The following is a 20,467-nucleotide window of genomic DNA, read 5'->3' as shown; positions in this document are numbered from 1 at the left end:
ATGTCACTGCTCAACCCTGTCCTGTTACCCCCTACCGTGAAGGCGTATCTAAGCCAAGGGGAACGCTTCATCAAATGGGACGACGTGAGTAGGGATGAGCCCTGGGGGTGGTGGGTGCTGGGTAGCTTGGGTGCTTTGCAGGACGGGTAGCTTGGTTTATGTCTCTCTCCCAGCATCCAGGCGCCTGTGTGGCTTGGCCAGGCAGCTGGCACAACAGCCTAGATAAACAAGTCTGGGGTGAGGGTGGTGTCCTTGACTGCTGCTGGGGAGCCTGTGTGTCTGGGAATGAGGAGATAGACTGTGTGCCTGTGTGTGTGTTCATGTGTGTGTGTGTGCGCCTGTGTCTGTGTGTGTTTGGGGGGCGGGGGCACAGGAGCAGAAAAGGTAATCTCTTTGGACTTGATCTGCCCTTTTTCAAATCCCTGAAGGTTTGTTTCTAGTAATTTCAGTGTTGGCAGGGAAATACATACACACACACACACACACACACACACACACACACACACACACACACAAACACCGAGCCTTGCAAGGGCAAGAAAAGAGGTCAGCTGGGCCCTCTTCCCAGCCCAGACACCCCAAGTTTGCTCTGGCAGAAGGCCCATAACCAGCTTGACCACCCCAGTCTGCAGAATAAGATGTGTCTTGTCCCAGGGAAGCTGTTACTATGGGGGGCAGTCACAAAAGGGCTGCGGACCCAGTTGGAAACTTGGGGCTAAAGGTTCTGGAGCATGGAAAGGAAGCTACTGACTTCTGCTTCCCCTTGGTGGCTCAACTCAGCCTTCTACTTGCTACTACCTGTAAATTGTCTACAGGGAAGGGGGAGACGGCATTGTACCCCAGTCCACTGAGCCTGCTCCTTCCTAAATGGCCTCTGGTCCTTCTGGGCCCTGAAAACGCTGCCACTAACCACAGCCTCTCATGATCTACAAATAAAGAAAGAAAAAAAGAAAGAAAGAAAGAAAGAAAGAAAGAAAGACTGTCCTTCAGGGAGGCTAGGCCCCCTTAAGAGGGCTCTAGACTAGCCTTAGGAAAGCTTGGGGTTTCCAACAGCACATGGCATTTGGGAGGTCACCTACAAGTATTACTTCAGCTCCCTGCTCATCTGGTTCCTCTGTTGCAATAAGGGGAATATGAGTTTAGAGCCTTTGGGGCCATGCTAGGTTAAGGCATCTGGTTGCTCAAACTGTGGGGATGATGCCCTGGGGTGAGATGCTTTCTGTTTCCCTAGAAGTGTTTTGGTTGGTGTGGCGTGGAGCTAGCATGGTGGTGACATGGAGGTGATGGGGCATGTCTTAGGAGCCTATGGAAGGAGAGAGGTGACTCACAGTGAAAAGTGAAGTGACTACTCTCAGTTCCTCTAGGCATTGTGTATAACCTGTGTGGCCAGTGGGTCGCTAGAGGTAGGGAATGCTGTGTGGCTCTCTCTCTCTCTCTCTCTCTCTCTCTCTCTCTCTCTCTCTCTCTCTTTCCCCAAGCCAGAGCACTGTGTGATCCCTGGATCCTGACTTGCATGAGCAGGAATGTCCCAAGCCTGGTCTCAGGACACATGACCCATGAGCCTGGTTCTGTTCTTGGGTTACTTTGAGCCAAGTTAGTTTATGACAGGGATATATAGAGGATATATAGAGGATATATAGAGGATATATAGACGGATATATAGAGGGATATATAGAGGATATATAGAGGGATATATAGAGGATATATAGAGGGATATATAGCCCACTAGATTGATAACTGTAGTGTAAAGGATACAACCACACCTGACTCTGTTTAGTCTCCCATGGCCCCTTCAAAACGGTTTTTAGAGGGAAAACCTCTCCTAGCTATGGGAAGAAACTCAGCAAGCTATCAGACATGACCTTCAGCCTTGGACAATAGTCCGACAGTCCCCACAAAACCCAGTCCTGTTCCAGAAACAAACGATAGGTGAAACTCCAACCTTGGTTCAGCATTGTGTTCTACTCTCCTCCTTCCAGGACTAGGTGAGGACAACCGCAGGCTCCCTAGGAAGGCCGATGGTGGGGTTCTCAGCTCCCTAGGAAGGCTGATGGTGGGGTTCTCAGATCCCTAGCAAGGCTGATGGTGGGGTTCTCAGCTCCCTAGGAAGAGCTGATGGTGGGGTTCTCAGATCCCTAGGAAAGCTGATGGTGAGGTTCTCACCTCCCCAGGAAAGCTGATGGTGGGGTTCTCAGCTCCCTAGGAAGGCCAATGGTGGGGTTCTCAGCTCCCTAGGAAGGCCAATGGTTGGGTTCTCAGCTCCCTAGGAAGTCCAATGGTGGGGTTCTCAGCTCCCTAGGAAGGCCAATGGTTGGGTTCTCAGCTCTTTCTTTTATAGGTCCTTCTAAGTGGGACACAGGGAGATGTGGGGGTTCATTCTTGAATACACATTGTCAACAACTGACTGGAATCTCTAAGCCTGACAGACCTTAAAACTTATTCTTCAAAAGACAAGATCTCCTGAGTCAATTGGGAGTGTGGGGACCATGGGAGAGGGTAGAAGAGGAGGGGAGAGGAAGCGAGGGGAGTGGAGAAATATATACAGCTCAATAAAAACAATTTTAAAAAAAGAAAAATTATGAAATGCAAAGTCCCTCCAATAAACATCCAGAAGTTCAATCTAAAAAACAAAATGACTTATTCTTCCTCTGGTAATCTTTTCCATGATTTTTGGAAAATCTGTCTTGGGGCTCACTTGTTTGAAATCTCACAATGCCTCTGTTCAGGGGACCACCCACAGTTCCATTACCAGTTTCTTCTCCGTGAAGCACTGGGCCCGTCACCCATCCCTCACCCATGAGTCCACTTTGGGTCTAGCAAATACACCGCTTGCTGCCCAGCAAGTTCTGAGGATGAACACTCACCCCAGAGGACCACAACTGGCACTCAGAGGCAACCCATCTGGCACCTGCTGGGTTTCCCAGTCTCCTCCATTCCACACGAAAGAGTCTTCAGGTCAGAGAGTGCTGCTCACCTTCCCACGGGAAGGAAAGAACCCAGAACTCACTGTACAGCTTTTCCAAATCAGCCATTTGACAAAATAATTCCCCCATGCGCTAACGACCTCTAATGTGGGGACCTTTCTTGTATCATTTTCTTGGCAGACCCCATATTTGGTCTGGTGCATCAGCAGCAATAATCATGGATTCTTGGAATCTTCAGATGTAATGCCTTGTTTGTGTCGGCAAAGACTATAAAATAGAAGGTGGCCTATGTACTCTGAGGGGAGTAGGAATTCAGAAGGCCAGCTCACTCATTCATTCGTGTACCTGTTCTGCAAACTCCAAGTTCAAGGCTCACTGCTCCAGGGTCCTTGAGCTCATAGGGATTTCCCAGGTGTGACTTTACACCTGGGAACCAGTTCCTGACCACACACTCCATATATGAACAACAACACACTTCAGGAAAAGCCTTTTCTGAAGGAGCGAGGTGTGGGCTGGCCTTTGGAGACAGTTCAGACTTTGAGTACTTCACTTTGGAGGTGGGAAGGGACTTGGAGTCTCTCTGGGTTCTTTGGATGGGAGGGGTAGGCCATGCACACAGTTGGATGGAAGCGCTTCTGAGGAGCAGATCTGCTGCTGGATTGTACAGGGCCTTGGCTGTGCATACTGGAGTTCAAGTTCTTGGCTCCCACTGGGCCAAGCTTTCTGGGACAGTAGCAAGGAATCTTAGGGAGAGCTTTGGTGGAGTCATGACCCTTGAGAACACGGAGAGACAGACGCATTGCTGGAGTCCAGAACACGGAGAGATAGAGGTGTTGCTGGGGTCCAGAAAGTGTGCCACCTCTCCTCCACCTATTCTATCTCCCATCCTCAAGGCCTCCCCACTACACACTGTTAGCTCAGAGAATGACAGGAAATGTCTTCAAGTTCCTAGGAAGGACACGGTCTCTGTCTGCATCCTTGGCCTAGGCCAGGGAATTGGGCCTGAGATCTCCAAGCAAAGAGCTGACCTTTCTCTCTATAGGAAACTTCAATTGCCTCCCCAGTTATCCTCCGTGTGGATCCCAAGGGCTATTACTTATACTGGACATATCAGAGTAAGGTAAGATTCTACCCAACATGGCCCTCAGCTCTAACTGAACCAGGGAACTCTGCTAGACCCCTCGTGGCATTGGGGAGGGCATGGATGTAGGGGAGAAGAGAGTGGCCTGGGAGAGAAGCTCCTGGGGCTCTCATGGGCAGGGGAGGGAAGCTGCAGCCACCTGGGTCCGTGGCTGCCTGGGACCTACTCAGCTCTGAGTTAGTATACTAGCCCTGGAGAGAGTGGGGAAAGACTGGTTGCTGAGCTGAAAGACAATGATGTATGGGTAGTTCCAGGTCATATCAGAGCCCAGCACTCAGAGGACAGGCTCAGCGGCCACACAGAACAACAGAAGAAGGCCTGGGGGATTCTAGGGTGGAAGATGGTGCAGGCTGCAGCTCTTATTCCAGAGAAGGACTAGGTCAAGGAGTAGAAGATCCCCATAAAGGAAGAGAAGCAGAGAGCAGGAAGGGAGGGGAGGGTCCAGATATTCTGGAGGTGCCTTGGCATATAGAGAAGGCAGCAGCCAGGACCCGGAAGGGGTGTAGAAGCTCTCGCCACTCCGGTCTTCATTCTCAACTTGATTTCTGTGTCCCCACCCTGCTTTGCTGGGAACTGCTGCCAGGAGATGGAGTTTCTAGATATCACGAGCATCCGGGACACTCGCTTTGGCAAGTTTGCCAAGATACCGAAGGTAAGTAGGCCCAGAAGCTGCTACCAGTCGCACAGAGCAAAGAATATGTCTCTCCTGGGGGTGGGGTGCCCATCTGTGGGACCAGGTGACTGGGTCCTGGGCTGCTGGGCAGCAAGGATTCTAGCTCAGGCCAAGGAAGAACGGTGCGGTGGCTGCTGCTCAGCTTGCCTGGGGACTGAGCATGAGAAGCGGGCACAGTGGAGATGGCAGGGATGGAGGAGGAGCCAATCCCTGTCCCTAACTATGCCACGCTATCTGGGAAGTGTTTCTTCTACTCATTGCTCCTCACTGCTTGGTAACTGCTTTGCCTACATTTTCCTAAAGCTGGTAAGAAGATTGAAGCGATTAACAGTAGGAAGCAGGATTTCCTGAGTTGGGGAGCTAAGAATCTTTCCTCAAACAAAATTCCCAGAATTCCCAGGTCCCACTGTCTTAGCCAATCTCTTCCTATGGGCCTCCCCTTCCCATGGCAGTAGCTGGAGTCAGGGTCAGGGGGATACTGAGGCCTATAGTTCCCAGTTCCTAGGTTCCACGGCCATTCTGTCCCAGTGGCCTGCAGTTCAAGTGGCAGATGAGGAGATAAAGGAAAAGACCTGTTGGGCAAGACTGAGAGCTCACCTCTGACCCTTGCTGTGTCCTTGCTTTCCTCAGAGCCAGAAACTCAGGGAGGTCTTCAACATGGACTTCCCAGATAACCACTTCCTGCTGAAAGCCCTCACGGTGGTGTCGGGCCCTGACATGGTGGACCTCACCTTCCACAACTTTGTCTCTTACAAGGAGAACGTGGGCAAGGTGCACTGGCAACACATGGGTAGAGTGTTGGCACTCGGGACAGCCTGGCTCTCCTGTGAGAGTCACCGGCCTGGGCCGAGGGACTCAGGGGCACCTGTGCTCAGGAGTGTGACTTCTGGGCTGTGTGTTCTGCAGGACTGGGCCGAGGATATACTGACTCTCACCAAACACCCGATGACAGCCAACGCTCCCCGCAGCACTTTCCTGGACAAAATGTAAGTACCTGCCTGAGCTCAAGGGGTTGGCTTGCCCCCCCCCCCCCCCCCCCCCCCCCCCCCCCCCCCCCCCCCCGCCTGAGGGACTGCTGTCTCTCCCTCCAGCCTGGTGAAGCTTAAAATGCAGCTCAATCCGGAAGGAAAGATTCCCGTGAAGAAGTGAGTCTCTTGCGTTTCCCCGCTGGCTGCCGCCCAGCTCCCCAGGCCTTCCCTTCCTAGGCAAGACTTCTCTGCTGCCTGGGACTTTTCTTTGCCTCCTCAGTTTTTTCCAGATGTTTCCTGCTGACCGCAAACGCGTTGAAGCTGCCCTCAGTGCTTGTCACCTTGCAAAGGGCAAGGTGAGTAGTTCTCCACCCCCAGTCAATCTCCTAATTCTCGCTCCCACCAGAAAACAACAACAACAACAACATGGGCAGGGATAGTGATGGATAGAGAGAGCACCACTATCCTGTCGATAGCTCCCATGGCATCACTATCCCGTCCGACAATAGCTCCCAAAGCCAAGTAACCCAGAACCTCTGGCTGCTGACACTAGGCATAAAGGTGGGAGCAGGGCAGGTGGGTGCGGTGCTGGGTTCAGAGACGGAAGGCCCGCCTCCAGGAGTGCTAGAGGCAGGGCTGGGGACAGCAGCAGACACTGCAAGTCTTCTAGCCTTGGAATGGGAGTCGGATGCTCTCATCGTCCGGGAGCGAGATGGGGTCAAGAAGGACAGGAGACAGACCTTGGGATCTGACAGTTCCAGGAAGGGACCAGCTTTGCAGGGGGAGAGGAGCAGGGCCAAGGGAGGAAGCTGCCAGGGCACAGACTTCAGCTCAATTCAGAAACACATTTCCCACTTCTTTTTAATTAAGCAATTAATTTTTAATTACAAGTCAGAAGCAGGGTCACCCCATGAGATGTCTTATGTGATTTACCAAAAACAGAGCTCTCTGGGTAGATGCGGCCCATGGCCAAGGTTCAAACCTGGCTCTGGGAGTGGTGTTAGTCCTCAAGCCCTTGTCCACCTTGGCCAGTGCCCTTGTGTAATTACAACCCTCACCCCGTGAAACATTTCTCCCTGCAAGAATTTAGGGCAGTAGAAATGAGTGAAACTGAGACTCTAACCATCTATCCTTATGAGCCACACGAGGAATACTCCCTTAGAGGTCCAGCTTCTACAGCACTGATGACCCCACACGTGGCCAGTCACCCCGGAGGCCAGGCTAAGGCAGAGGAGAAGGTGGGCTGGACTCCTGAGGTGGTTCTTACAGTTTTTAACCGCTTGCCTGAATCTAGTAACACCCACCCATCTTCTTTCCTGAGCCCCCAATCCTAGCTGTGTTCTTGGTCTGCTTCCTGTGTGTCCTTATAGAGGCCACTGACAGCTTTGGAGGCGGAGCTGGGCTGCGGGAGACCCTCACCTCCTGGGCAAGGCTCATGTTGATTTTCCAGTGCGGTTTATTTTGTTTTCTGGAGAAACACAATGGAAAGCACAGGGTCTGTGTGCACTATCCGCCTGCTTCCCTTTTTTTATTTCTGCAGATTTTCCGTCTCTGGATATCTTATGTCAGGGGACTCATACAATCTTTGATCTTTGATTGGCCTCTATCCACTCCGCACCGTGTTTTTAAGATCTGTCCGCATGGTAGCATCAGCGCTTCTTTTTTTTTTTTTTATATTGTAGTATTATATTCCATGTTGACAGAGACTTGGTTTCTCTCCACTTTGGGGCTATTATAAATAATGCCTCTCTATGCAATTTGACATGATTTTGCTTTCAGCCTTCTTGGATACACACATTCAGGTGAAATTGCTCTGTTATAGGGTGAATATCTTTACCATTTTAAGGAACTGAAAAACTTATCTAGAGTGGCTGCACCATTTTACTTTCTTACCAGCATTGAATAAGGGTTTCAATCTCCCCGCAGCCCACCAACACCGCTACTGTCCGCCTCTTGTTTATGCTATCCTAATGGGAAAGACATGGTATCTCATTGTGATTTTAATTTGTATTTACTTAATAACCAGCGATGTGTGAACATCTTTTTGTGTACGTTTTGATTGTTTTTTTTTTTTTTTCGAGACAGTTCGAGACAGGGTTTCTCTGTAGCTTTGGAGCCTGTCCTGGAACTCCCTTTGTAGACCAGGCTGGCCTCGAACTCACAGAGATCCGCCTGCCTCTGCCTCCCAAATGCTGGGATTAAAGGCGTGCGCCACCACCGCCAGGCCGTTTTGATTGTTTCTACATCTCCTTTGCAGACACATCATTTTAAATTTGTTGTCTACCTGTAATTTAAATTTTTGTATGCAAGTGTGTTTATGGTGTATGCATGTGTGTATGTGCGTGAGTTTGTACATGTGTGGAGGTTGAGGTCGATGTCAGGTGTCCTCGATCACTCTCCATCTTACTTTTTATTTTTATTTATTTATTTATTTTATTTATTTTTTTTTAATTTTTGAGACAGGGTTTCTCCGTAGCTTTTTGGTTCCTGTCCTAGAACTAGCTCTTGTAGACCAGGCTGGCCTCGAACTCACAGAGATCTGCCTGCCTCTGCCTCCCAAGTGCTGGGATTAAAGGCGTGCGCCACCACCGCCCGGCCATCTTACTTTTTAAAGTTTTATTCATTTTTCAAATTGTGTGTATATGTCTGTGTGAGGATATGTGCCCGGGAGTGCAGCTGCCCTCAGAGGTCAGAGGCACGAGAGCCCTGTAGAGTTGCAATTTCAGGCAGCTGTGAGCCATCTGATGTGGGTACCTAGAATCGAACTCAGGTCCTCGGGAAGGTCGCTATTGGCTCTTAACCACTTAGCTGCCTCTCCAATTTCCATCTTATTCTTTGAAAGGCATTCATTGGCCCTGGAACTTATGTTTGACTGGCTGGCCATCAGCTTCAGGGATCTGCCCATTCTCAGCCCTGGGGCTACAGACCACACAGTTCCGAGACCAGTGTTTACGTGCCGCTGGGCATCTGAGTCAGGTCCCCATGCTAGCTCAGCAGGTACTTGAACAGTCAAGCCATCCCCTCACCCTTTGGGTTGTCCTCTGGTTGTTGAATTGTCACTTAACAGACAATCGGTTTGTAAATATTTTATCTCATTCTGTGGATTATCTGTCCTTCTCTCTTTTCCTCCCAATCTCCCTCCCCTCTTTCCTTTCTTACCTCAGGCTAGCCTTCAGTTTCTTGATGAAATCCTTATAAGTGTACATATTTTAAATTTTGAAGAAGTCAATTTTTATCACTCTGTGTGTGTCTCTTGGTTTTCCCAATTACTTGTGTTTTGTTTGTTTGTGTGTGCGTGGTTTATGTATGTGTGGTGTGTGTGTATGTGTGGTGTGTGTGCATTTGTGTGTATGCATATGTGTGTATGTGGGTGGTGTGTGTATATATGTGTGGTGTGTATGTATATGTGTATGTGTGTGGTGTGTGTGCTTATGTATATATTTATATGTGTATGTATGTGGTGTGTGTGTGTGTGTGTGTGCTGGGTCTCATGCATATTAGGCAAATACTCTGCTACTGTTGAATTGTTTTATTTCTCCCTCCAGCTCTGTCAGGTTTTTCTTCTCATATTTCAGGGCTCTGCTATCAGGTACATATTTGTTTATGTCCAAACAGTTTCTTCAGATAATTTGTCCTTCACTTAGGAAGGGAAAAAGAAAAGAAAGCCTGGTACTTGGACAGGAAGGCAGCGCATCCTTTGCTTAGGACATTTTATCCTCTTTAGTTCACGCTTCCTTCCAATCCTGTTCCAGCTACAGAACTAGCTAGCCACTATCCAAAGTCATCGCCAAAGCAAGCCAGCTAGCTGGTACTGGCGCCAGACGGGAAGCCCCTTGAGATGTGTGTGCCCTTGCGATTGCTGCCTGTGTACCTTGAGGACTCTCTCTGACCAGGCCACCTTTCCCAGAGCTGGGGGTAGGTTGTGGTGAGTCTTAGCTCTGAGCAGCTGAGATAAAGGATAACAAGGTGATGGTTCTTCCAGAATGACGCTATCAATCCTGAGGACTTCCCAGAGTCTGTATACAAGAGCTTCCTCATGAGTCTCTGTCCTCGGCCAGAAATTGACGAGATCTTCACTTCTTAGTGAGTTTCTTAGGCTGGGCATGGAGCGGTGTTAAGGAAGGCAGTTCCTCCCTTCCAAAAGAAGAACCTCTAGGTCCAAAGACAACATCTGTGCCCCTCTCCCGGCCTGCAGCCACGCTAAAGCTAAACCCTACATGACCAAGGAGCACCTGACCAAATTCATCAACCAGAAGCAGCGAGACTCTCGCCTCAACTCCTTGCTCTTCCCACCGGCCCGGCCTGAGCAGGTGCAGGCCCTCATCGACAAGTACGAGCCCAGCGGCATCAATGTGCAGAGGGGTGAGGACTGAGGAACCCCTACTTCCTGTAGTCTCATCCCGCCCTGGGAGTCGAGCTGCAGCCGTGACTGCTTGCTGTCCACTGTCTCACAGGCCAGCTGTCGCCAGAGGGCATGGTCTGGTTTCTCTGTGGCCCAGAGAACAGTATGCTGGACCACAATGCACTGCTGCTCCACCAGGACATGACACAGCCCCTGAATCACTACTTTATCAACTCCTCCCACAACACCTACCTGACAGGTGGGTCCTAGCCTCTGGATTCTCCACAGATGCTTGCTCGCGGGACAGACTGTGAGGTTGTGAGGGGACTAGCCTGGCTGGGAGTGACATCCTCGCGCCTTCTCTCCACCCGCTCAGCTGGCCAGTTTTCAGGCCTCTCCTCGGCTGAGATGTACCGCCAGGTGCTGCTGTCTGGCTGCCGCTGTGTAGAATTAGACTGTTGGAAGGGAAAGCCCCCTGACGAGGAGCCTATCATCACCCATGGCTTTACCATGACCACAGATATCTTGTTCAAGGTGAGTCTTGGGATATGGAGAGTGATTGCAGTGGAAGGGGCCGAGGAGAAGCCTTCTGAAGTTAGGGGAGTGAAGCCGAGGGCAGGGACTCTCTCTGGAAGGCCTCAAGCTGCTTTGAGGCTACAGTGGCTTCCTAGTTTCATGCCTTTGCTGAAACTGAGGGAGGCACTATGGGGAGGGGCAGCACAGGGAGGGGAGACCCTTTTTACAGAGTTTCTTTTCCCCCCAGGAAGCAATCGAAGCCATCGCAGAGAGTGCCTTTAAGACCTCCCCCTATCCTGTCATCTTGTCATTTGAAAACCACGTGGACTCGTGAGTACCCAGGCCACGTCAGCCTCATTCTCCATCTGCACCGCAGCCTCTTGCACAAGTCTCAATACAGCCTCCTTTAGGACTTCAGCTTCTCCTTCCTGTGTCCCTCCCTCCCCTGCTTCCTGGGCCCCTGATCTGAGCCATCAGGGCACAAATGATGGGCAAGAGAATTGGCGCTAAGCAACTAACCCCTGCCTTTACTTTTGCTCACTGCTACCAGACCCCGCCAACAGGCTAAGATGGCAGAGTACTGCAGGACCATGTTTGGAGACACCCTACTCACGGAACCCCTGGAAAAATTTCCTGTGAGTGCAGTCTTGAGAGGGGGGCATCTGAACCTGGGGAAAGGTGGAACCGGGTCAGGAGGGGAGAGACACTTGAATTTCTTTGGTTGGATTGTGAGTCTGGGCTTCTGTCACCTACCATGTGTCAGAGAGTATGCTAGAATTAAGTGTCTCCTAGTGCTGGCATTTATCAAGAAGAAGTGCCCGAGGCAGGAAAATCTCAAGTTTCATGCCATTTGGAGCTGCATAGTGAGACCCTACCTAAAACAAACAAACAAACAAACAAAAACCAAACAAGACAAAATAAAACAAAGCCGAACTCTTCCGTCGCTGCCCAGGTTTCTGACCCTCTTTCACGAGGAGATGGACAGCATCCAGGCCAATTACAGCCAGCGGTTACTATGGGAAACTGTGCTCCAGAGTTAGGGCATCAGGGAAGACTTCCTGGAGGGATGTGATGGTTAAGGCGAAATCTGGAAGCTGACAAAGGCTCAGTGAGCATGGGGAAAGCACATTCTAGTCAGAAGGAACGGGTAAAAGAGACATGACTGCCAAGGAACGGGTCATTTTGGTCAAGTGGGAAATCATGACCCGAGAATGGTAGGAAGTGAGCCAGCAGACAGGTTCACACCAGAGGGACACAGTTTGGAGTAGCGAGCACACACCACAAAAGAGGCAATGGTGCCCACCCTTTCCCCTTTCCACAGCTGAAACCTGGCATCCCTCTGCCCAGCCCTGAGGACCTCCGGGGCAAGATTCTCATTAAGAATAAGAAGAACCAGTTTTCTGGTCCAGCATCCCCCAGCTCCCCTGATGAGCAGAAGCCTAGTGGGGAGGCTGAGGGCAACAGCCCGTCTAGTGTCCCCATAGAGGACGACACAGGTGCGTGAGCTACAAGGGTGGGGTGGGGTTTGGGGAGAGTCAGCGCTAACAGAACTGTGTGTGGCAGTGTGGACCGGTGAGGACCGGACTGAGGCAGAGGAGGAGGTGGATGAGGAGGAAGAGGAAGAGTCAGGAAGCCTGGACGAAGAAGAGATAAAGAAGATGCAGTCGGATGAGGTGTGTGGGGACAGTCACTCTGCCGCAATCTGCACTGTGATGCTCTCCAGTGGGCATGGACTGCAGTCTGGGTGCCACCACTCAGAGTCACGCCCCTGCTTGATCTCTAGGGCACAGCAGGCTTGGAGGTGACAGCTTATGAGGAAATGTCCAGCCTGGTCAATTACATCCAGCCCACCAAGTTCATCTCCTTTGAGTTCTCTTCACGTACGTATGTTAGTGCAGGGAAATGGGGGAGAGAGAGCAGGCTGGGATCAGGCAAGGGCTTCCCTCATTCAAGAGTGGCTTGGTGAGTGGGAGGAAAGGAAGGGGGACCTGCCCCCTCCTTGCACTAAGGTCCTTGTCTATAAATACTCAGTGGAGGAGTCAGACAAAGGGCTTGTTTAAGTGGCAATGGCTCCCAGCATCGGACTGAAGAACTTGGCAGCAGATAGAATGTTCTGGAGTGTGTCAGTGACAGGCAGGTCGTTATGACAGGCCACCTTAGCCAGGCCTATCTGGAGCTTCTGGAGTTTTCTAAAGTTTTGCAGTTCCCAGGCCTAACTTATACCAAATGCTGCCCCAAGTCTAGGAGCCCCAGTACTGGAGGTAAGAGTTCCTGGGAGAGCACACCTTTAATCCTAGCACTGGGGAGACAGAGGCAGGTGGATCTCTGAATCAGAAACTACATACTGAGTTTCAGAACAGGTGGGACTGACTCTACATAGAGAAACCCTGTCCAGAGAGGGTGGGGGAGGAGAGAGAGAGAGAGAGAGAGAGAGAGAGAGAGAGAGAGAGAGAGAACAGCCTAATGTGGACCTCCCCTCCTCCGTGGAATAGAGAAAAACAGAAGTTATGTCATCTCTTCCTTCACGGAGCTCAAGGCCTATGAGCTGCTCTCCAAGGCCTCGATGCAGTTTGTGGAGTATCCTTGAGGCTTCACCAGCGGAGGTCCCTGGTGGGATGGGGCTTGCGGGGCGGGCCTGGGGTCCTGCTGGTGCAAGTGGCCTTGGCCAGATCCTATACTCAGCAACAGCTACAATAAACGCCAGATGAGCCGAGTGTACCCCAAGGGCACACGCATGGACTCTTCCAACTACATGCCCCAGATGTTCTGGAATGCTGGGTGCCAGATGGTTGCCCTCAATTTCCAAACAATGGGTAAGAGCCCTCCTAGACTCAGAGAACCCTCCCCAGGCCCTGCCTAGCCCATCTTTATCCCTTCCCTGGGGAATCTTTGCCGCATACTGGGTATGGTGTCTGGGTAGGCTCTGGGAGCTCGCTGCAGTATGAGAGCATTTTGGGGAGTGGAGCATTTCCTCATGCCTGGCCAGCTGTTCATCTATCAGAACATACACAAGCCACCAAGGCTGGCATGGGTCCTAGCTGCTCTGTTTGGCTGTGTTTCTGGAAACACCTGTGCCAGCTATCCCAGGTCCACTGCAAGTTTGTAGCCCAGTGATGGCATTGCTCCTTGCTGACTCTAGGCTGAGGACTCCCTTCCTGAGAGGCTAGATACCCCCAAGGACCTGGGATGGGACATGAGAAAGTCTCACCCTCGTGATCTACCCAAATGTCCCCATTCCCAAGGCAAGCAAGGCTTGAAAGCATTGGAAAGAGCCTGAGAGTGGATCCAGGCTCCACCCTCCTCACTGTGCCCTCTCATACCCCCAGACCTGCCAATGCAGCAGAACATGGCACTGTTTGAGTTCAACGGGCAGAGTGGATACCTCCTGAAGCATGAGTTCATGCGCAGGCTGGACAAGCAGTTCAACCCCTTCTCGGTGGACCGCATTGATGTGGTGGTAGCCACCACCCTTTCCATTACGGCAAGGCCCAGGGCTGACCAGCGGCTGGGAGGGCTGGGCTCTGGAGAAGGAAAGCCTAGAAGCCCACCCCTCTGCCCCAACCCCCTTCCCTGATATCCTGAAGACTTCAGCCCCAGCCAGTTCGTGCAGTAGCAAGTTGCCTTGGAAACTGCCTCCTCCTCAACACTGGAGTCTGCCTCTTGGTCCCCATGGAAACCAAGGGAAGGGCTGAGGCTCCAGTGGGGGAGGGGAGAGGGACTGGTCCATGCTGGGCAGCAGGAGCCCAGGCTCCAAACCAGGGGGAAAATGTTCCGTTGCTCCCTTCTTGTCTGAGGTGGCCCACCTCTCCCCTGAGTGCCAGAAGCACCCAGGTCCTTAAAGCTTGGCTGTCAGTCTTGAGTCACACAGCTTCTATTTGATGGCCAGGGCTGAAAGGGGACTTTCTTTTTTTTTTTTTTTTTAGTTTTTTTCGAGACAGGGTTTCTCTGTAGCTTTGGAGGAAAGGGGACTTTCTTAATACCCACAATAGGTACTTAGTCCTACGGAGACAAAGGCCTGTCTTTGTATTAGGAACCAATCTAAGCGGGGTACCTAATGCTGGCCTCCCCTGGGTCCTCACCCTTAGGTGATCTCTGGGCAGTTCCTTTCAGAGCGCAGTGTTCGCACCTATGTGGAAGTGGAAATATTTGGCCTCCCAGGGGACCCCAAGAGGCGCTATCGCACCAAGCTGTCACCTACTACTAACTCCATCAATCCTGTCTGGAAAGAGGAGCCCTTTGTCTTTGAGAAGGTGCTGGGGAGGGGGTTGGCACTGGAGCTTGTCCCTAGTTCTCGTCCTTTGCTTACAGATAAGAGGAAACAACGGGAGAGGGGCTCCTGACTCAGCATTTCCTCTCTCTGTCCCTCTATGGCTTTCTGACTTTCAGATGTCCCAAACTCAAGTTCATTAGGGGTGTGTGTGTGTGTGTGTGTGTGTGTGTGTGTGTGTGTGTGTGCACGAGGCCTCATGTCTGCTGGGGGGAGAGTGTGTACTCATTAGGATTAGGGATGGAAACATGAACTCCCTACCCAGTGTAAGGGGATGGTGAGGTTCTTTTGTCTGCTTGGACACTGGTTGGCAAAGCTGCCAAGGGCTATTTGCATGGGGCTCACTGTCCTGAGCTGCATATCGAGCCCTTTTCCCTGTGTGAGCCTGGCACAAACTGTAAGATGCCTGTATGTGCCATAGGGCATGGCTTCTGCCTATCCTCACCGTTCTGGTAAAGCTGCCAGGTTCTCATCCTGGCACAGAGACTTCTGGAGACAGCAGCGAAGGGAAGCTAGGCTCCCCTGTGTCCACTCCTCAGCCTCTCCTGTCATAAATTACCTCTAGATCTTGCTGCCTGAACTGGCCTCCCTTAGGATAGCTGTGATGGAAGAAGGGAACAGATTTCTTGGACACCGAATCATCCCTATCAATGCCTTGCGTTCTGGTAAGGAATGGACCTCTTAACGACCTGCCGAGACTCTGAGACGAGACCAGTATCCTGTTTAGAGGTTGGGGCCGGGGGGCTTCAGGCAAGGTCTCTGTGGCCTCACCATCTTGTCTAAGGAGTGGGACAGGAATGCTTTCTCCAGGAACCTGACCCATGGGAACTCTGCCCACCTAACAGAATGCCCAAGCTTTTTTGGAGCCACTGTTACAGATTCCTGAGCAGCTGGCATCCACGGGCACTTAGAAAGTGTGAGAGGAGCTGAGGAGGTGGCTCAGCGGGTAGAGGCACTTGCTGCTAAGCCTGATGATCTGAGTTTGACCCTGGGCCCCACACGGTGAAAGGAGAGAGCCAGTTCCCACAAGCTGTCCTCTGACCTCTGCACGCGCCTGTGCTTGCATGCGCACACACACAGTAAATACATTAATAAAAACGTGTGAGGAGCTTACAACACATTCTCATAATAAACACACGAGGCAGATGGATGAGAACCCAGAGAGTTAGCTTAACCTGCCCAAAGTCACACCGTAGGGAAGCATCGCCTTAGGCTTAGAACCCTGGCGTTTGACTCTAAAGCCAGACATCCTAAGTGCTGTTTGTGTACAGTCCTGGGCAGACTTATGGCTGCCATCCCCCTCGTCCTGTTCAATAGGATACCACCACTTGTGCCTGCGCAGTGAGAGCAACATGCCTCTTACCATGCCTGCCCTCTTTGTCTTCCTGGAGATGAAGGACTATGTGCCCGACACGTGGGCAGGTAGGAGACCTGTGGCATTCCAGGGGCCCCACACAGTCCATTCGCTCTCCCTTTATTAAGCCAGTATCTCACGGGGAACAAGAAAGCGTGGTAGGCACACTGAGACAATGGGGATGTTCTATCGGGAACTCACCAAGGCCAGCTGGCCTGGGTCTGAAAAAGCATGGGATAAAACCGGACTTGCTGAACATAGTGGACAATGAGGACTACTGAGAACTCAAGAACAATGGCAATGGGTTTTTGATCCTACTGCACGTACTGGCTTTGGGGGAGCCTAGGCAGTTTGGATGCTCACCTTACTAGACCTAGTCAGGGAACCCTGATTGCTCTTTGAGCTGATGAGGGAGGGGGACTTGATGGGGGAGGGGGAGGGAAATGGGAGGCGGTGGCGGGGAGGAGGCAGAAATCTTTAATAAATAAATAAATAAATAAATAAATAAAAAAGTGTACATTTTCAAAAAAAAAAAAAGCGTGGTAGGCGGATCTTTCCAGGTCCAGCTTCATATGTACCAGGCTGGTCATGTCCTGTGCTTCCCAGATCTGACTGTGGCTCTCGCCAACCCCATCAAGTACTTCAATGCCCATGATAAGAAGTCTATGAAGCTCAAGGAGGTGACAGGAAGTCTGCCTGAGGTCTGTGTTACCTAGACTACTGCCAAAAGCCTCCACGGAGCTGTGGAATGAGTGGGGAGGGGTGAGTGGGGAGGGGCAGCTTCCCCTGCTCAGGAAGAGGGGTGTTAGAGCCGCCTTTCTAACAGGCTGTCCTCCCACGAAAGCCCTCCACAGAGCTGAGGGATGCGTGGGGAGGGGCAGCGTCCCCTGCTCAGAGAGAGGGGTGTTAGAGTCGCCTTTCTGACAGGCTGTCTTCACCCAGAAGCCCTTCTCATCCGTGATTCCTGTTGCCAGACAGTCCAATGGGGCTTCAGTCCCGGCAGGCAACGGGTCGACAGGTAGGTAGTTCCAGGTCCACCTGCCTGGTGGATCGCTCTCCACCTCTCCCACCGCACTCATAGTCCCCCAGGGACTAACGTTTTCATCTGGGGAGGTAAGATCCAGGTCTGGAGCCTCAGCACTAGAAAGGGGTAGTTGCAGAGGGCGCAAACTGCAACCCTGCAGGAACCAAACGGAGGTGCCTTATCCAAGGCACCTGACAGTCCGGTCCTGCACTCTTTCAGCACCTGGGGCCAAGGCCAAGGAGGAAGTTACCAAAGAAGTGGCAGGTAAGGCCTGCTGAGCTCTGTGATCTTGGGATAGGATCTGGGAGGTGGGCCTGGAACCTTGCAGGTGGGGCAGCAGGGCAGGGAGGAAGCTCTGGGCAGCTTGACACCATAGCTATGTACTTTTCAGAGCCACAGACAGCCAGCTTGGAGGAGCTGCAGGAACTAAAGGGCGTGGTGAAGTTGCAGCGGAGACATGAAAAGGAGCTTCGAGAGTTGGAGCGGCGTGGAGCCCGGCGCTGGGAGGAGCTGCTGCAGCGTGGCACCGCACAGCTGACAGAACTCGGTGCTCCAGGAGCTGCCTGCAAGATCCGCCCGGGGAAGGGTTCCCGCAAGAAGAGGTAAAGGATTCAACAGTGTTCTAACCCCGCCCCGCCCCCCCCCCCCCCCCGAGTATTGGCTCCTAGCTCAGGGCCTGTTCCCACGTGTTTTTCACAGGAACCAGCCTTGTGAGGAGACTGTCGTGGTGGCGCCTAGCGAGCTTCCCGAGGCTGCGGACCCGCGCGTGCAGGAACTGAAGGACAGGCTGGAGCAGGAGCTGCAGCAGCAGGGCGAGGAGCAGTACCGCTCTGTCCTCAAGCGCAAGGAGCAGCACGTGACCGAGGTGTGGGCCGTGGTGGCGGCAGAAGCAACCGACCCCACCCCTTCTGCACTGTCAAAGGCTTCTCACTAAACCCGTTCTTCCTCCTTCGCAGCAAATCGCCAAGATGATGGAGCTGGCCAGAGAGAAACAGGCTGCTGAACTCAAGACCTTCAAGGAGACCTCAGAACTGTGAGACTGCCTCCAATGTCCGCCTGTTCCTCCCTCCTGGCAAAGGCTGCAGCTCACAGAATATCTCCTTCTCTCTGTCTCCCTGCAGTGACACCAAAGAGATGAAGAAAAGACTGGAGGCCAAGAGGCTGGAACGGATCCAGGCCATGACCAAAGTCACCACAGACAAGGTGGCGCAAGAGAGGTAAACCCTGAAGGAGAGGCCCAGCTGAGCAGATCCTCCTCCAGCTGGAAGGGGGTCTCCCTACAAGGGATCCTAACTTGCTTCCCACAGATCTGCCTCTCTCTTGGCCCTTAACAAGTTGGTGGGTCCCCCTGCTGTATCTCTGAGTCTCCCTTGAGCAAAACACAGATGCCAACGCTACTTAAGCTGAGAGAGCAATGGAAGGGAAACCGTGGGCAAAGAGGGGAGATGACACCTGGGGACAGCAGCCTGTCCACTTAGGCGTCTGTGCTCCTGACCTGTGTGCACTCTGGAGGCCTTTAAGTCAGTGTGTTTTAGGGAGGAAGTAGGTAGGCCCCAGGGGTCCCAGTACCACCCCCTCCATCTTCCATGCTAGTCTCTCTGCTTGTTGCTCCTTCAAGAATCGAGTTCTTATTTGTCGAACCCTTAGGACTCTGCCCCTCCCCCCAGGAGGGTCACTATATAAAACTCCAATTATATCAACAGGCTCAAGAGAGAGATTAACAGCTCCCACATCCAGGAAGTGGTACAGACTATCAAGCAGGTATGTAGGGCTGTATCCTTCCCAGATACTCTCCGCATAGGTGTGTGTGGCTATGTGGGTGTCCTTCCTTGGAGCCCTATGGCTTGTTGTCCAGAAGCGTCCATACAGCTAGGAATGGGAGGAAGTCCTTTGAGGTCCTGGCCTGTATATACAGGCTGGGGTGCCAGTCTGAAGTGAACTGTCTGGAAAACATGAGTTAGCCAGTCATGGAAGCATGAGATTGGATGGGGTGGGTGAGGAAGGCTTCCTGAGGTGCTGTGGAATGGAAAGAGGAAGGACAGCTCTGTTAGAAAGGACCTCATGCTCCTTCCCAGGGCATCGCTGACCACAGGAGCAGGCTTGTACCTCCTGTGGCTTGACCTTGTGATCCTTCACAGTCCCTGGAGCCAAATACTATTACCTCATTTTACAAATTGCAAAAAAAAAAAAACAAAAAAAAAAAAAAAACCCTGCCCAGAGGTTAAGGAATTTGTCCCGAGTCTCACTGCTGGCTAGCTGAGATTAGAACTGGCTTCCAACCTAGCCTTTAACCCCTACCCAGATGACAGAGACCCTGGAGCGGCACCAGGAAAAGCTGGAAGGGAAGCAGACGGCCTGCCTGGAGAAGATCCGGGAGCTGGAAAAGCAGGTGAGAAGGATCCCTGTCCTGGCCCCAGTGGAACCCAATGAGCTCTAGGGTAGGATGGGGCCCAACCCCAGTGGCTCTGGGCAGGAGGTGAGGGAAGGGGACCGTCACATCTGACCAGTGGGTCACAGGCAGGTTCTCATGGTGTCCCGGGGCCCTTTCAAATGAGATATCTGTATGGGTTTCTTTGCTTGATCTTTCTCCTGGGAGGTTTTCTGATGGGCTTCCCTACTCCCATCTGCTCCAGTCTCTCAGGAGCTCTGAGTAGACTAAGTATCTTAGTACTCCATAGGGTTGGGGGTGGGGTGGGCAGGACCCCTTCCTGACTAAGTAGTGGCCCCTACTGTTTCTTCAGTTCCAGGAGAAGGCGCTGGCCGAGTACGAGGCCAGGATGAAGGGCCTGGAGACTGAAGTAAAGGAATCAGTGAGGGCCTGCTTCAAGGCCTGCTTCCCCTCTGAAACAGAGGACCAGCCTGAGAGGGCCTGTGAGGCCTCCAAGGAGTTGTGTCCACAGGAACCACTCACGAACAAAGCAGACACCCAGGAGAGCCGCCTCTGATGCCACCACCTCACTCAGACATTTTAGCAAGGATATCCACACCCTTCTCTGAAACATGGTTCTATTCCCTTGAAGAAAAGGACCCTAATTAATACTTGGGGGCCATGGGAGCCTGTGGCTCCCTTGGATGCTGTAGCCCCCTTCTCATCCAGATGAAGGCAGGAAGAACAGACCACCAGGACAAAGAGCCCACTTGGAAGCCAAGTCTTTTCCTAAGGTGGCTTCTTCTGTCCATCCCACCCATAGTGCTATGTACCCATTGAAGGCCAAGAAGCCTGGGCCAAGAGAGAAAAATTTGGATCTGGTCTCCCCT

The 20,467-nt window shown here is 52.0% G+C and overlaps 1 protein-coding gene across 3 annotated transcripts; it reads left to right on the top strand.

Annotated features, from left to right (window-relative positions):
• Positions 1–20,467, top strand: Plcb2 (phospholipase C beta 2). 3 transcript variants are annotated; one of them, XM_041678932.1, is made up of 32 exons: positions 1–84; positions 3,967–4,044; positions 4,649–4,717; positions 5,369–5,509; positions 5,645–5,724; positions 5,830–5,883; positions 5,987–6,062; positions 9,689–9,789; positions 9,902–10,068; positions 10,161–10,307; positions 10,425–10,582; positions 10,812–10,894; positions 11,115–11,199; positions 11,886–12,060; positions 12,128–12,237; positions 12,348–12,444; positions 13,057–13,141; positions 13,253–13,377; positions 13,891–14,045; positions 14,650–14,814; positions 15,397–15,496; positions 16,149–16,253; positions 16,792–16,886; positions 17,128–17,203; positions 17,429–17,473; positions 17,601–17,811; positions 17,909–18,074; positions 18,166–18,242; positions 18,331–18,426; positions 18,913–18,970; positions 19,512–19,598; positions 19,951–20,467. In XM_041678932.1, exons 1-32 carry the CDS (start codon positions 1–3, stop codon positions 20,152–20,154), a joined length of 3,555 nt encoding a protein of 1,184 aa, XP_041534866.1. In that variant the 3' UTR covers positions 20,155–20,467. The 3 variants fall into 3 exon arrangements, with proteins under 3 accessions (XP_041534866.1, XP_041534867.1, XP_041534868.1); XM_041678933.1 differs by lacking the exon at positions 4,649–4,717; XM_041678934.1 differs by lacking the exon at positions 17,429–17,473.

Source organism: Microtus oregoni, unplaced genomic scaffold (assembly GCF_018167655.1).
Source record: "Microtus oregoni isolate MIOR12 unplaced genomic scaffold, Mior012 000031F_ref0000149, whole genome shotgun sequence".
In the NCBI taxonomy this organism is placed as follows: domain Eukaryota; kingdom Metazoa; phylum Chordata; class Mammalia; order Rodentia; family Cricetidae; genus Microtus; species Microtus oregoni.
This window is presented reverse-complemented; position numbering and strand designations above follow the sequence as displayed.

What these genes read in the sequence shown, in the direction of transcription:
- Plcb2 (XM_041678932.1), top strand. Translation starts at nt 1, where the DNA reads ATGTCACTGCTCAACCCTGTCCTGTTACCCCCTACCGTGAAGGCGTAT. An exon ending in ACTGGACATATCAGAGTAAG is followed by an intron (nt 4,045 to 4,648) that starts GTAAGATTCTAC and finishes AACTGCTGCCAG; the next exon opens with GAGATGGAGTTTCTAGATAT. An exon ending in AACCCCTGGAAAAATTTCCT is followed by an intron (nt 11,200 to 11,885) that starts GTGAGTGCAGTC and finishes CCCTTTCCACAG; the next exon opens with CTGAAACCTGGCATCCCTCT.